This window comes from Cataglyphis hispanica, chromosome 21 (assembly GCF_021464435.1).
Source record: "Cataglyphis hispanica isolate Lineage 1 chromosome 21, ULB_Chis1_1.0, whole genome shotgun sequence".
NCBI classification, from domain to species: domain Eukaryota; kingdom Metazoa; phylum Arthropoda; class Insecta; order Hymenoptera; family Formicidae; genus Cataglyphis; species Cataglyphis hispanica.
Genome location: NC_065974.1, coordinates 4,003,157 through 4,018,069, shown reverse-complemented (window position 1 = coordinate 4,018,069; position 14,913 = coordinate 4,003,157). Strand labels below are relative to the sequence as shown.

Below are 14,913 nucleotides of genomic sequence, written 5' to 3'. Positions count from 1 at the left end.
AGGCAGGACGACCTCAGTCGATTTCCGGTCGTCTCCCTTGTTCGACGTGTTGTGATCTCGTGCGAGTTCTGTTTGTAGTCACGTTGTAGTTAATTTACGGATCGCGAGTGGACAATCGGACAAAAAGTTGAACAAAACGTGCGCGGATCAGGCGCTCATCCATCGCGGAGCGTGTAAATTTTAATACGTGCGAGAGATCTTGGCACTTATATATCTAGAATAAGGGAGTAAAAGAGAGGGAGAGAAAGAGCGAGAGAAAGAGAGAGAGAAAGAGAAAGAAAGAGCGAGAACGCAAGACCGCAAAAATGTCAGAGATTGACGCAAAAGTGAATATGTCGCTCGGTAAGTGGCCAGAGTCCCAACAATTTAACGATTTTGCCAGTAATCCTGGGTGAGCGTACAGCAGCGTACAGCTTCGCAAGCACATTTGTTCCCCCATAAACCCCGTACGAATAATGAACGACAAAATGGCGTCGGCGTACATGTGCACATAGAGTACCTGCATTTGTTTTCGCTTGTAAATTTCGATTTCTCCCGTCGTGTCTCGTCTCTCCCCGACAAGGATAATACAGACGACAGGGCGCATAACGGGAATAACGACGGGATGACCTCTACGAGGGCGCATTAATGCATTAAACGAGAGATATTCTTAACATTCTTGAAGAAGAAGCGATGTAACGAAACCGAGTTCGCCGCCAATTACCTACTCACATAGTCGTAAACGTGATTATTTCGTCGATAACTCGACGATCGCGGTCTCTTCCGAGTCGAGCCGTGAATTTGTTGCAGCCGAAAAAGAAGGGAGGCTGGGAAATTCGAATAAAACACGAGGAAGCGGTACGGGAACTTGTCGTTCGTCGTAAATAATTCTAGAATATTCGTAATTTATTTCGTACTGAGGAAGACAAGAGTGTTCCTGCGAACAGATTGACGGAATACTATAAGGAACGATTCGACTAGCCATGCCAGGAAGTTTTTATGAGCAGAATTATTCCACTTTCATCGCATTTTGTAATCGCTATTGCTAGGAACTTTGCTTATTTCAGAAATAACGTCAGCAAAATATGGGCACATTAATATGCACGGAAAATGCGATAAAAATATCAAGAAATGAGAGACTAGAGAATTTTTATCAGGAAATTCTCATATAAAGAATTGATTTGCGTCTTTTACATCTTTTCTATCTATTCTTTCCCAGGAAGAAAAGAAGGTCTACATTAGAATGTATCGATGGGAAATTTGGCCAAAATATCAAGAAACAGAATCGAGAATCAGGAATATTCCATAAGGAATTGTTCTACATGTGAATTAAACATATGACGAAATTTTATATCATATTTGCATCTGCTATATCACTTCTTAATCAACTGGACCTTGATTGTATAAATGGACATAATGATTTTATTGAAATCATTAATGCATATTACACATGTCCAATTTATTTTTCATGATAGAAAACATGCGGATTAATGGCGTGTCATCATGTTGGAATACCATGATTTTATAACATCTCAAAAATTATGGTTTTGCTTCGACTTTCAACTCTGAACTTCTGCGATAATGTCCAGGGTGATCCAATTATATAATAGAAATAAAATCCGAATGAAAACTGCAGTGGAAGAATCATCTTAATACACACTACTACCGACATAAACGAGACAATATGTATACTATTACAATTACAATCCATTGTAATATGCGTCGCTATGATTCTAGATTATTCCAATTTCATCGTTTAGAAATCATCGTCGGAGTAAGATTTCCTAACAATCTCGAACATTATGGCTTCGGTACGCTTTCTTCTCGATGGACGAAAGAAGATCGTTCGGACTCATGAAGGATCTCTTAAAAAACCGTGCCAAGCATGTCGCGCGACCGTGTATGACTCATCCCAGACGAAAATCTCATTCTCCCGGCACGCGCGGGACAAGCGCGAGACATTGCGCAACATCGTATTTTTATCCGTTGCATCATCGACAAATCTCTTATCGGCAAACGACAAATAAGGGAAATGGGACATCTTCTCACGATGCATATCTAATCATCGGCATGGGGCTCATGTAACGGGAGCACATTGCGCGTGGGAAAGATGAGATTTATTTAATTTTTATTTCATAACGCATATGTAATGGAGAAACTACAATGGAATGAATAAAATATGGATTTAATTTTGCTTTCTTAATACGTATGGGACATTATCCGAAATTAATTCATTATATATGATATATATCAGTATAATATTTTACTGGCAATCCGAAAATGCAGGTACTCTGTACGCAAGCTGATCTTAATAATATTCTATAACAAGAAAGATAATGCGCAATCTAATGCTCGCAGACATTCCTAGGGGAGGAATATATATATATTTAGTTATCTATGTCAAAAATAAATTTAATGGGGCAGTTATTTATGCATGGGCTTATTGAAAATCTTCTGAAATGCAATATCGTGTAGAGAGGTAACAATCGAATTGAAGGATTTATTACAAGAAGAATTACAACTGAACTAATATCCAGAGCTTGAACGAATTTATTATATAAAGAATGACAGGAAGACACAGTCAAAGAGAGGCACATCTCGCAAGAAGTATAATGTAAAAATTCCTATATGAGAAGCAACAATTAGTGAAGAAATATGAACTGCAGCATTTCTTTGCACACCATTCCAGAATGATCCATAAAGCAGCGAATAATGAATGGGGATAAAAATAAATGGATACTTAAAACAAAAATACTACGCCAAAACTTCTTATATTGCACATGTTGAAAATTTCTTTTTATTAGTTTTTATTTATTATTTTTATAATAGTTGTGTTCCAAAAAAGCATTATTACTTCGAATGAGATTATGAGAATAAATATTGATTCTCCTTTTTTGTCCTAACTGTTTTCTAAACATTTTACTTTTTATTAAATTATGTAATCTTAATATAATTTTGGTAAAAATATGCGATTCTTATAATTTCTTTCTTCGCGATTGCCTCTGTATGAATTAGTATTTTTTTGATTAGTTGTTTATTAATTGTTATGTTATAATTTTATATTATGTGGATAATGATTTCAAATAATTATCTATTAATTTAACAATTAGAATCCTTCATATTTATTTATTTATTTTTTTTTTTTATAATTGAAAAATATATAATTATAAACATTGCATCCTATATATTAGTGCCTACACCAAAGTATCTTTATAGGCAAAGACTTTGGGATTGTGAATACAATATGATATTTCTTCTCACCATCGTTGGATACTGAAATGATAATTTGAAACGAAAAATATTTATTTAAAAAATCGCGCTTCTCTGAATTAAAATGCACCGAGGAATCTATTATTAAACGTTTCGAATTAAAGTTTCATAAAGATTAAAAATTCATCTTGCGCCGTATGTTTGCCGTACGCTCATTTTAAATATTGCGCATTTTCTTTTAAGATGAAATCATAAAAATGGAGAAAAAGGAGAAAAAGAAAAAGAATGTGGCGGCGAATGGCAAAACCGGCGGTCCCAAGCGCAATCGCGGTGCTGTAAGAAGCCGAACTGGATTTAGAGGAAGAGGTACAAGAATCAAACGGGGCAATGTCGGAGTCATCGTGAAGAAACAGCAGCAGCAACAGACTTGGCAACGCAATGCGAATAACACAAATAATGTTCGCGGTTTCGCTAAGAATCGCTTTAAGAAGAATGTCGGCAATCTCGTGAGATCGCGCAGCAATTTGAGTTTGAATCAGAAAACAAACGCGAGAGGTGCGTTCAACGTGCGTCGTGGCAGAGGCAATAGATTCTCCGGTTTGACTCGTAGCAGAAGTCGCACCAACTTGACGTTCAATCAGGGTGGCTTCTTCACAAATAACAAGAGCCCATTAAAGAGAACGAATAGCTTGCCCAATCTGCGAGATCCGAATTCTGTCCACAATCGCTTAGGATATCAAAGTCCTGCTCAGATCGCTTATCGAAATCGTGTGAAACGTGCAAAGCAGCTGCTTCTACAGAGACAGAATCAGAGGTTAAACTTACAGAATCAATTCAGAGTGAGTTAAATATATATATATATATATATATATATATATATATATATATATATATATATTTTATGAGACATAAAAATGATAGATGACTAATGACGGATATATATGTATTATTGTTACAGCTGGCACAGTCTGGACAAAAGCCTCTACTCTCTATGCAGCCAAGAACTTTGGGAAGACAACAAATATTAACGTCGCAGCGTCGCTTTACAACCGGTGGATTGCGATCCGATCAAATCGCTCGTGCGCAAAGGCGGGCACAATACGAACAAAAATTGATGAGAATGAAGTAAATTATAATTCGTCAAATGAATTTTGCAGCTTGGTTATTCTTTCATATATGTGATCACAAATATTAAATTATATAAAAACATCAATTTAATATTTTATAATCTAAATTTATTTATTAATAATGATGTATAAAAAATTAATTGTTCTTCCATATAAGATATAATCTTAATTATAATGATATTGTAGCTCTGCCCGACTGACTCCTACTCCAAATGTTAACTTCATGTGCACACTGGGAAGTGAGTACACACCTACCACCACACGTCAGCGACCACTCACTCTCACCCAAAGTCGACACACTGCGGCCATGAGTAATATGCGACAATTGCCTAGAGGACGATCGCCATATAGACAAAGCGCACCGGGTGTAAATATGGTAATATTTTCTTTTTAAATTTTTCCTCTTAAAGTATGTCATTCCTTCTTATAAAACATTTATTTTTTAAATTTAAATTTAAGCGATATATACAACAGATATGTTTATCGTAATTGCAGATTGGTCGAGCACCGTTATTCGGAGCACAATTCGGCCGACAACGCTCGAGATCGAGATCACGATCACGTTCGGGCACACACAACACGAATACATCCGATTCCAGTGGAGACGTTGATGATCGCAGTTTCAGCGAAGTTATGTACAGCCTATCAGGAAATCTCGGCGTTACAGGGCGAACCCTTAATGATCGGTTTAGTTTTTAATTAGTATAGTCTCGAGAAAACTTTATTTTATATTCAAAAACTTATTGATAATCTATTAATGATAATTTACTGGTAATATCAGAGAAATAAAGGGAGAACTTTTTTGTTTTTAACAACCTAGATAAAATGTGGTTTTTTTCTATGTAAACATTAATGACAATGCAATGCGCCCAATGCATTAATTAAAAAATATACATAATATCATAAAATTAAAAAATATACAATATCTCAAATATTTTAATGTAAAAGTTGATTTAAAGTATCGCTTTTTAACATTGCACTGTTATGTGTGTACAAACTATTTGTAGGAAATATCATGAAAGGTAGCACTTTTATCCAAAATGTATGATAATCATACATATGGAGATAGTGATTGATGAGAAGCGATTTTCATCTATCAGAATTAAAGAAATCTTGATTTTTTTATTTGTGTGCAACACCTTTGTAAAATCTTTAGTATTTTTTATTACACGAAAAAGAAAGAAATATGGTTAAATATAACAACATATAGAATGATTTATTGAGGAAGTTTCGATATTTAGAATGAAAGTAAATCTCTCTTAAATGTATATTACATTTGAATGTATGAAATAGATTGCTAATCTAATATCTTTTGAATGTATTTTCTTTTTGCTTTAAGAAATATACAAATCTTGACTATACTGGGGTTGTATTTATCTTATTAAATTTACAGCATTTTAAGTGATACATTTCATTGAATTAAATATAAAGCTAATATATATTACATAGATTACATATAGATAATCTTAATTATAATAAAATTGAAACAAAAATACAAACATACATGCATGTACAATACATACACAGACGTGTATGTATTTTTATATTTTTCAATTTGATTATAATTAAGATTATCTATGCAATAGTCATACATGGAATACATTTATGTGTTGTATATCAAAATTATTCTCTCATTAAATTACATTCTGAATTCTGAATGTGAGTTTTTTTATTGTATTATAGAAATGTAATAAAACATGTATGTACTATGTTTCATATAAATGAAAAACATTAGATAAGCAGCGATTGCAAGTGCTTTTTACAAACATATTTTATGTTAAACATGAAAACTTATATATTACATAGCCTTAAGTACTAGTATTAGTTAAGATATTAATATTAAGCCATTGACTTTTTGTTATTCTTTTTGGGAAATATGCGCGTATCTTTAATCAGAGTATGGGTTTATAATCGTACATGAGCTCTTAATATACTTTTTCTTAAGAAGTGATAACAAGCGCTGGATACAATGACGCAGTTGTAAAGAAATCTATTTGAAAAACATGGATATTTTTAACATGATCAATGTGTCAATTCAAGTATCATCCACATATATGAATCGCGATTCATTTATCACCGTTGCAAAAAAACGAAGCAAGCGTAATATGAACTCGTCGCCTACTCAATTTCAGTCGTACGAATGAAGTACTCTTCGCGAGCGTTTCGTAAGTGAATTAAAATTTTTCTCTACATAATGTATATATATTTATAGATAGGAAATTATCTAACGAAGTTGTAAAAACGAAATACCAAATCTAACAATAATTTTATAGGAACCCATATCGGCAATGACAGTACACATCAAGTGTCATACATATATAGTAATAAAATAAACTGTCACTAATTATCATCATGTCATTTATGATATCGTCTTTAGCAGGAATATGCGCTCGAGGAATAAACAAACAGGTGAAAACTGAAATATAAGAGTTGAAAGAAAATGTATAAATTTTCTTCTGTAACGTTAATTTGAAATTATGCGATACGTGCAAACCGCGCAGTTGCAAATAATATATTTAAATAAAATATATTTGTTCTTTATGTAGCTGTTAGCGCACAACGTGCCAATCTTTAAACAAGTGGTGCGAAATTTAGAGATACACGAGCACATGGCGTACACTTTATTAAAGAAAGCCGGCATACCTACTCCACCTTTCGGGGTAGCGAAGACGGCCGATGAAGTCGTCAAAATAGTTAAGGATTTGGATACTAAGGATCTCGTACTGAAAGCGCAGATTTTAGCCGGAGGTAGAGCACTGGGTCATTTTAAGGATACTGATATCGGTGGCGTTATAATGTGCGAATCGTGAGTATGATAGAAAAACGAAGAATAAGAAGAAAGAGAAACAATTGTAATCTATACAAGAAGCGGGATGTTAGATAATCTCTCTTTCTCTATTACAGACCGGAGCAAGTGAAGGAATTGGCGAGCAAAATGATTGGCAAAGTGCTCATAACTAAACAAACGGGTGCGGCTGGAAAGATATGTAATTCTGTGATGGTGACGGCACGCATGTTTCCACGTAAAGAATATTATATGGCGGTGATGCTGGAAACTGCTTTCGATGTACGTATAAACTAAACTAAACTTGTCTTTCCATCAGGGATAACTTTATCCATCGTCAATCATTTTTTATAAGGGACCCGTAATAATTGTTTCCAAACAAGGCGGCGTAAACATCGAGGAGGTCGCCGCTGCTCATCCCGAAGCAGTTTCCTATATACCGATTGACATAAGCAAAGGCTTAACGTGCGAACAAGCGGACTACGCCGCTGAGAAGCTCGGATTTACGGGACTCAGCAAAGAAATTGCGTCGATTGTCGCTTGTAATCTGTACGAATTGTTCGTCGAGACGGACGCTTTGCTTCTCGAGGTCAATCCCTACGCGGAGGATATTTGTGGCCAATGTATATTAAAAAAAAAAACGATACAATAGAATAAGAGCACGATTACTTTTTAAACAAACTGAGTTAATGACAATTAAATAATGCATTACTTTAATGATTGTTACAGATTATGCTCTAGATTGCAAATGTAAATTTGACGATAGCGCCGATTTCCGACAGAAGGAATTGTTTGCGATGAAAGACTGGACTCAGATGGATCCGAAGGAAGTCGAAGCGGAAAAACATAATTTAAATTACATAGCTCTAGATGGAAATATCGGCTGTATGGTAAACGGCGCTGGTTTAGCTATGGCCACCATGGACATCATAAAGCTTTTTGGCGGTATCCCGGCAAATTTCTTGGACGTCGGAGGTACCGCTACAATCGAGACCGTGAGGGAGGGTTTCAAAATATTATCTTCTGATCTGCATGTAATTGTCGGTGTGAAATTAAATCAACAATTAAATAATGTGATCGATTGTATCATCAATGGTTGGGATTTTCTAGGTGGAAGCTATTTTAGTAAATATCTTTGGTGGCATAATGAGATGCGACATAATCGCCCAAGGAATCATCGATGCTTTTAAAGAGTTACATTTGCAAGTACCTGTAGTTGTACGATTACAGGTGATTACTTTTAAAAATTATATTATCCGCAAATGTTTTCTTTTCTTTTTTCACTAATTTATTTGTTTCTTTATAGGGTACTAATGTTGATAAAGCTAAACAATTGATACTAGAGTCTCAGTTAGAAGTAATTTCCGTGGATGGATTTGCTGAAGCAGCCGAGACAGCGGTCAAGTTAGCATTGATTATGAATCTGGCGAAGTCTTTGAATTTAGATATTCATTTCAATTCTAAATTAGATAAAAAAACGAAGAACCCTGAGAAAAGCAAGGAGTAAAACTATTTTGGAACAGTTTACAAAATGTTTTATACTTGTATATGTCTATGAAATATATCTTTTTGTATATAAAAAACATTGTTTAAAAACACTTATGATCTCAAATTTAAAAAAATGAAAAAAAGTAGAAGAATATAATCGGCGAAGAGAGATGACAAGAATTTTTAAGATTTTCAAATTAGCGTCGGTAATTATGATTGTCTATCATTATCGACATTCGATAATTAAAAAATTCATTTACCGATGTCAACATAATTTAAAAATTTCGAAAATTTAAATTTTAAACATTGAGAAAGTATCAAAAGAATTTAATAAATAAAGAGACGGGAATTAAATTTTTCAAAAATCACGACCAGGAATTTCTTAAATCCTCTAAAAATTATTATCTCTTAAAGATATATTGAGCTATTTTTTTTTTCTTCACAAATTCAACTTTAAGCATGAAAACTGCCTATTCAGCGCTGCTCGTTGTGACTCATTATCCGACCAGTCACACCGAGTCACACATATCCACGAGTCTGCGTGGCCCGCGTCGATTCTTCTGCGTCATATTTGCGCGAAGGAAACGTCAAGCTCTTTAGGTGGGGGCCACGAGGACGAAGCTCGCGCTTGGTAGTCCACAGCTGTCGCTTAGGCTGGCTTAAGCAAAGATGGCTACCATGTTGTCGCGGACGATCTCGCTCGCGGAGGGTCTCTGCCGATTGAACGGTCCTAAGGTATGTCAAGCCAATCGATTTTCGCGTATACTATTTTAATTAAATGTCTAGCATGGGGTCCAAGGAAAAGAGCAAAGTGTCCCGATAATCGCAACGACGAATCAATGGGAGGGAAAGAAAGAGAATAAGAGAAGGAGAGAGAGAGAGAGAGGCAATCGCCATACTAGAAACGACTGTAGTCTGCTAAATTGAGCGCCAGGGTCGCGAGAGATTTGAAGAGCCTAAGAATCTCTCTCCGAGACGAGATTTTTTACTGAAAAATCGACCGAACAATTATGCAACTGCGCGGAAAATATATTTGCGCATCGTCCCCTCGACGGCATCCACTCCATCGTGTGATTGCATTTAATCGAATTATGTATGTACTACGCGCAAAGGGACACTTGTCAAACGACTGAGCACTCGGACTGATGATATGCGATCGTCGTTCTATTTTTGGATGAGTGATTCAAATTTTCGAACGGCGAGAAAATATTGACGATCGCGCACTACTTTCCTTTATCGAAATTGGCACTTGTCAGCGTGCGCGATTTTGAAATTTATAAACAAGAATAAGATGTATTTAAGTATATTGACACGCACGTGCTTGATAGTTGTCAAAATTTATTCGATGATATTGATAATAAAAAAACTTGAATTTTTAATTAAAAATGACTACATATATATATATATATATATATATATATATATATATATATATCGATAATAAAGTATTAATTTTAATTTCATTTTGTCATATTTTCTTTAATTTTATCATTGATTTTTTTCTATTAATCATAGATAATTGTGAAACAAATTTTAAGTGTTGAATGAATACAGTTCATAGTATTTTGTACCATTCATAACAGTACCATTCATAATATTTTGTGATATTTTATTTAATATGCTTTTATGATATAACATAATTTACAAAGAAAGTTCTATTTTCTTAATTATTTAAAAATGATTTAAGTTAAAAAATGATTCTACTTTAAAAAGAGTCACAGCAATAAATTGATAAAGAATAGTTTGTTAGTTACATAATTCACTTTTATTGTACATGAAGCATCATTGCCAAAGCTCTACACATAGCAGCTGTAATGTATGCAACATATGCATATCAATATACAGTTCATAGATCATGCAGCCTTCAAGAGTAGATTTTAATCATAGATTTATATTTAAATCTCTACTCATATTTAAATCTCTACTCTATACATTTATCATACACACATATTACACATTGTTTATAATGATAAACTCTACTTCACGTGTACTTTAATCTACTCATCTTATCTTACTCTCTTGATATAAATGAAAATGTCAATAATTTTTATCAACTTTTTTGCTTATCCTTGTCATAATCCAAACAAGCACGAGAACGAGTACCAAGTTTATTATATCATAAATTCTTCTTTCTTTCAGATATTGATGTGCAAAACTAACTTGGTGAAACAACCAGCCAGGAATTTAAATGTTCACGAACATATTAGCTACAGTTTGCTCAATGAAGCTGGTGTACCTACTCCGAAATTTGGCGTTGCCAAGACTGCCGATGAGGCGGCCAAACTTGCTGCCGACTTGAAAACGAAAGATATTGTCTTGAAGGCTCAAGTTCTCGCTGGCGGCAGAGGAAAGGGTCACTTTAAAGGAACGAATATCAGTGGAGTGAAGATGTGTGAAACGTAATTATGATATATAGATAATTTTATATTATATATATATATATATATATTCGGAAACATTGTTATTTGAACTGATTACCATCGTTTTTGTGCAGTCCAGAAGAAGCTAAGTTATTAGCAAGTCAAATGCTGGGTAACTTATTAATCACTAAACAGACCGGCGAAGCCGGTAGGATATGTAATGCCGTGATGGTCACGCAACGCATGTTTCCTCGTAAAGAATACTATCTTGCAGTCATGATGGAAAGAGCCTTTGGTGTAAGTTTCGCGAAGAAACAATTAATAGATATTGATATTGCATATAGAGAGAAGAATCTTATCAGATATTTTTTATCTCAGGGTCCCATCATTATAGCTTCCAGCCAAGGTGGGGTAAATATCGAGGAAGTTGCTGCTACGAATCCTAGTGCCATCATGTACGAACCTATTGACATCAATAAGGGAATTACGAAGGAGCAGGCGGAACGCATAGTTAACAAACTTGGTCTCGATAATGTGAAGGATTACATTTCCAAAATGATTATAAATCTTTACCAAATGTTCCTCAAAAAGGATGCCGTTCTTGTGGAAGTGAATCCTCTTGCCGAAGACATTAATGGGAACTGTAAGTCTGAGATCTTTTGCTTTCTTTCTTCATAATATTTTATGATTTATAAGTATTTCATTCGCAAACTTATATTTTTTTGTAGATTTTGCTCTGGATTGCAAATGTCGATTCGATGACAACGCCGAGTTCAGGCAAAAGGAACTGTTTAGTCTCAGGGATTGGTCTCAGGAGGATCAGAAGGAAGTTGAAGCTGCGAAATTTGATTTGAATTATATTGCGCTCGATGGCAATATAGGTTGCATGGTGAATGGAGCTGGATTAGCTATGGCTACGATGGATATCATAAAATTACATGGTGGTGAACCAGCTAATTTCCTCGATGTTGGTGGTGGTGCATCAACTGCTGCAGTGAAAGAAGCATTCAAAATCATTACCTCTGATTCACGAGTAAGTAATGTCACTATTTGTTTCTATGATTTAATATAATTTATGTGTATTCTTTTTCTTTAGGTTCACGCTCTTTTAGTTAATATTTTTGGAGGCATCATGAGATGCGACGTCATAGCAGAGGGCATTATTGCTGCGACTAAGGAATTAAGCTTAAAAATTCCCGTCGTCGTAAGATTGCAGGTACAGTATATGGCTTCGTTTCGTAAATAATTATGAAATTGTATAAAAAATACATTTCGTGCTTTGACAGGGTACCAACGTGGACGAAGCCAAAGCTCTGATCGCCAATGCGGGTTTAAAAATCGTGCCAATCGATGATTTGGATGAAGCAGCCCGAGTTGCAGTGAAATTATCGACCATTGTTAAATTAGCGCAATCTGAAAATCTCAGTGTAAATTTCGAAATACCGGCAATTTCTTAGATGGTGAAAAAAATATATAATTGATGCAATGTTATTGAAGAATATTGACGAGAATATACTCAATGTTGTTAAAATATTTCACAAGAAATCATCTGAGTAAAATCACCTAAAAATAATAACTGCAATAATAACTTCATACATGTAATAATGTATTCTCGTTATGGAGTAACATTTCAAACACAATTTTTTGATTCCTTGTGTAATTTGTAGAATGAAAATTAGTATATATAGCCTTGAATACGTCTATATAATAAACGCGATATTAACATTGATATGACCATTGATATTAAAATTTCAAAAACAGGCAAACTGTTGATGAATTAATATGTGTAAGTGATATAATCAATTTTTCTTTTTACTACAGATGCAAACGTTTATAATACTATAAAACTATGCAGGATATTATTCAGAGATATTATTTATCATTTGTCCTACGGTAAGGCTCTGTGATTCAGTATTAAGATATTAAGTTGTGTAATATAATACCTATCTTTCCTTTTGAGCAATCACATTACATAAAGCAGTGTGTTTAAAGATAATGAAGTGTTACACATACATATACAGATACACACGCGTTTATTCATTTTAAGGTGGAATTTTACGACAACCATTCCCATGTGGAAAATAAAGGGCTTTATTTAATGTAACATATGCATGTAGCGATATAATATATATATATATATATATATATAAAATACTGAATTATATATATATATAATACATAAATTATTTTACATAATTTTCGCTTCGTTCCTTCAATGACCAAATCGTATTCCTGAGTATGGTACTAATGTCAGGAGATAATTTTACGATTATGCAATAGGTCGTCGAAGAATTATATATACATTATATATATATTTATTCTCTTTGTGAACTCGTCAAATTGTATTTATGATAAAACCATCGATGATTTTGCCAGTATCAAGTATCATAAGTGCTTTAAAAATTTCTGTAAATACATTGGGCATTGCTTGCTTTTTTAAATCGTTAAATAAGGAGACGTAAAACACGACTTGCGATTCTCGAAATCCTGTATTTGTTAAACTAATTATTTAATTCGAAATACTTCTACTTGTCACCTACAGATAATAAAATTATAGAATTAATATCAATTGCAATTTAATCTCTCTCGTAAGTATCTAAGTTTATATATTTAAAAAAATTCAGATTATATGTACATTTTAAATGTTATTTCGTATTTCGCGCTTTAGAAAAAAAATCCCTTTGAAATTGTTCTTATACAACTGATGCCTAATTTGGCCATACTGGATTTGACTGCGTTTCAAATTCCGTAACGATATTTTGGCAAGTGGCGAGGTAGCATTTTGGAAGTTCGTTTGTGCGATTTTGCGTTGGACAGTTTCTTTCACGTGTTAGAAACATGGTGAGAACAAAGGCGGATAGAGTGCCAGGAAAAGGTACGCTAAATAGCACAAAAACATTTTTGACAAATCTCTCTATTATTAACGAGTTGTGTGCGAGGATATGTTATTGTTTGTGTATGTCGTTTGTTTACAGCTGTAGGCAGTAAGGCGCCTGGAAAAGTTAGCGCGGGTTCTGCTGGCAAGAAAAATAATGGCAGAAAAAGTATGGCATCTCTCATATTCCTCATATTCTCATTCTTGGTAAAAAATAGTTAATAAAGAAATATATATTCATAGGTGCAGGAAAAAGCTATGGAGGTGGAAATCCCTATCATCCAAGAGAAACACCAGAGTGGCAGAAACCTATCACTTCATTTATGAATATAAGTTCAAAGACAACTACAAGTAACGCATCACCAATAAAAGAAAAAATTGTAAATACTTAATAAGTTATGCTTATGCTAATATCCTTGCTTTCTAAATTTATATATATATATATATATATATATATATATATATATATATATACACACATATATTTGTTTTTACTTTAGGAAACTCGAGCTTCAAAGTCTAACTGTGAGGATCCAAATGCTGAAGAAAGCACAACAGAAGAAGACGATGAAACTGATTAAAATATTTCTATATCTTATTCCACTTCTCATATCTTTCTTTAATATTTTATTGTTAAATTATTTATGTTTATTTTAACTATTTAACTGTTATATTTTCTTATCATGTATTCATAAGTTGTAAATAGTTAGGTACTACAGGTATAAGAGAAAACAAGACAAATTTTTCATTTTATTGTCGTTTAGTAGGACTTCGTGTTCATTATTGTAATAAGTGTTAGCTTTCAAATTAATTGTAAATAAACGGAAGCGATCAACTTGCATTTAAAATCTTTATATTTGAAATTTTTACAAACAAGAGGTAAAAAACAAAAAAACTAATTTATACATATTGTACTATGCTAATTTTAATTATTCAATGCAAAGCAATTCGAATCTTGGTCAATTTTGTCTTCAAACACACGTGAATAAAACATCTTTTAAACTATAGTCCTCGAGAATCAATCGCAATCGCTGTGAGAGTGCAAGAATGTGAAATCGGAGAGCTTGATAATACATAACGACATGAGAT

The 14,913-nt window shown here is 33.7% G+C and overlaps 4 protein-coding genes across 6 annotated transcripts; all 4 read left to right on the top strand.

Moving 5' to 3' along the window:
- Positions 1–5,677, top strand: LOC126857381 (uncharacterized). Of its 3 annotated transcripts, none has more exons than XM_050606749.1 (5): positions 1–173; positions 3,433–4,028; positions 4,148–4,314; positions 4,503–4,692; positions 4,812–5,677. In XM_050606749.1, exons 2-5 carry the CDS (start codon positions 3,447–3,449, stop codon positions 5,013–5,015), a joined length of 1,143 nt encoding a protein of 380 aa, XP_050462706.1. In that variant the 5' UTR covers positions 1–173; positions 3,433–3,446; the 3' UTR covers positions 5,016–5,677. The 3 variants fall into 3 exon arrangements, with proteins under 3 accessions (XP_050462706.1, XP_050462705.1, XP_050462704.1); XM_050606748.1 differs by having other exon boundaries at positions 1–187; XM_050606747.1 differs by having other exon boundaries at positions 2–342.
- A 119-nt stretch (positions 5,678–5,796) lies between these two features.
- Positions 5,797–8,654, top strand: LOC126857379 (succinate--CoA ligase [ADP-forming] subunit beta, mitochondrial-like). The gene is made up of 8 exons (XM_050606745.1): positions 5,797–6,481; positions 6,590–6,725; positions 6,863–7,122; positions 7,221–7,383; positions 7,457–7,724; positions 7,831–8,135; positions 8,212–8,331; positions 8,408–8,654. Exons 2-8 carry the CDS (start codon positions 6,669–6,671, stop codon positions 8,606–8,608), a joined length of 1,374 nt encoding a protein of 457 aa, XP_050462702.1. The 5' UTR covers positions 5,797–6,481; positions 6,590–6,668; the 3' UTR covers positions 8,609–8,654.
- Positions 8,655–9,160: 506 nt separating this feature from the next.
- LOC126857380 (succinate--CoA ligase [ADP-forming] subunit beta, mitochondrial-like) lies at positions 9,161–13,512 on the top strand. The gene is made up of 7 exons (XM_050606746.1): positions 9,161–9,324; positions 10,729–10,988; positions 11,084–11,246; positions 11,328–11,592; positions 11,678–11,982; positions 12,046–12,165; positions 12,236–13,512. Exons 1-7 carry the CDS (start codon positions 9,259–9,261, stop codon positions 12,404–12,406), a joined length of 1,350 nt encoding a protein of 449 aa, XP_050462703.1. The 5' UTR covers positions 9,161–9,258; the 3' UTR covers positions 12,407–13,512.
- An 88-nt stretch (positions 13,513–13,600) lies between these two features.
- On the top strand, positions 13,601–14,672 carry LOC126857383 (PCNA-associated factor-like). Its single transcript, XM_050606750.1, has 4 exons — positions 13,601–13,824; positions 13,925–13,993; positions 14,068–14,204; positions 14,325–14,672. Exons 1-4 carry the CDS (start codon positions 13,788–13,790, stop codon positions 14,403–14,405), a joined length of 324 nt encoding a protein of 107 aa, XP_050462707.1. The 5' UTR covers positions 13,601–13,787; the 3' UTR covers positions 14,406–14,672.
- The last annotated feature ends 241 nt before the right edge of the window (positions 14,673–14,913 follow it).

Coding starts and splice junctions, on each gene's coding strand:
- LOC126857381 (XM_050606747.1), top strand. CDS start 306: ATGTCAGAGATTGACGCAAAAGTGAATATGTCGCTCG. Junction 4,315..4,502: donor CAAAAATTGATGAGAATGAA/GTAAATTATAAT, acceptor ATGATATTGTAG/CTCTGCCCGACTGACTCCTA. Junction 4,693..4,811: donor GCGCACCGGGTGTAAATATG/GTAATATTTTCT, acceptor TCGTAATTGCAG/ATTGGTCGAGCACCGTTATT.
- LOC126857379 (XM_050606745.1), top strand. CDS start 6,669: ATGTCATTTATGATATCGTCTTTAGCAGGAATATGCGCTCGAGGAATA. Junction 7,725..7,830: donor GGAGGATATTTGTGGCCAAT/GTATATTAAAAA, acceptor TGATTGTTACAG/ATTATGCTCTAGATTGCAAA. Junction 8,332..8,407: donor CTGTAGTTGTACGATTACAG/GTGATTACTTTT, acceptor GTTTCTTTATAG/GGTACTAATGTTGATAAAGC.
- LOC126857380 (XM_050606746.1), top strand. CDS start 9,259: ATGGCTACCATGTTGTCGCGGACGATCTCGCTCGCGGAGGGTCTCTGC. Junction 11,247..11,327: donor TGATGGAAAGAGCCTTTGGT/GTAAGTTTCGCG, acceptor TTTTTATCTCAG/GGTCCCATCATTATAGCTTC. Junction 12,166..12,235: donor CCGTCGTCGTAAGATTGCAG/GTACAGTATATG, acceptor GTGCTTTGACAG/GGTACCAACGTGGACGAAGC.
- LOC126857383 (XM_050606750.1), top strand. CDS start 13,788: ATGGTGAGAACAAAGGCGGATAGAGTGCCAGGAAAAG. Junction 13,825..13,924: donor GGATAGAGTGCCAGGAAAAG/GTACGCTAAATA, acceptor GTTTGTTTACAG/CTGTAGGCAGTAAGGCGCCT. Junction 14,205..14,324: donor CACCAATAAAAGAAAAAATT/GTAAATACTTAA, acceptor TTTTTACTTTAG/GAAACTCGAGCTTCAAAGTC.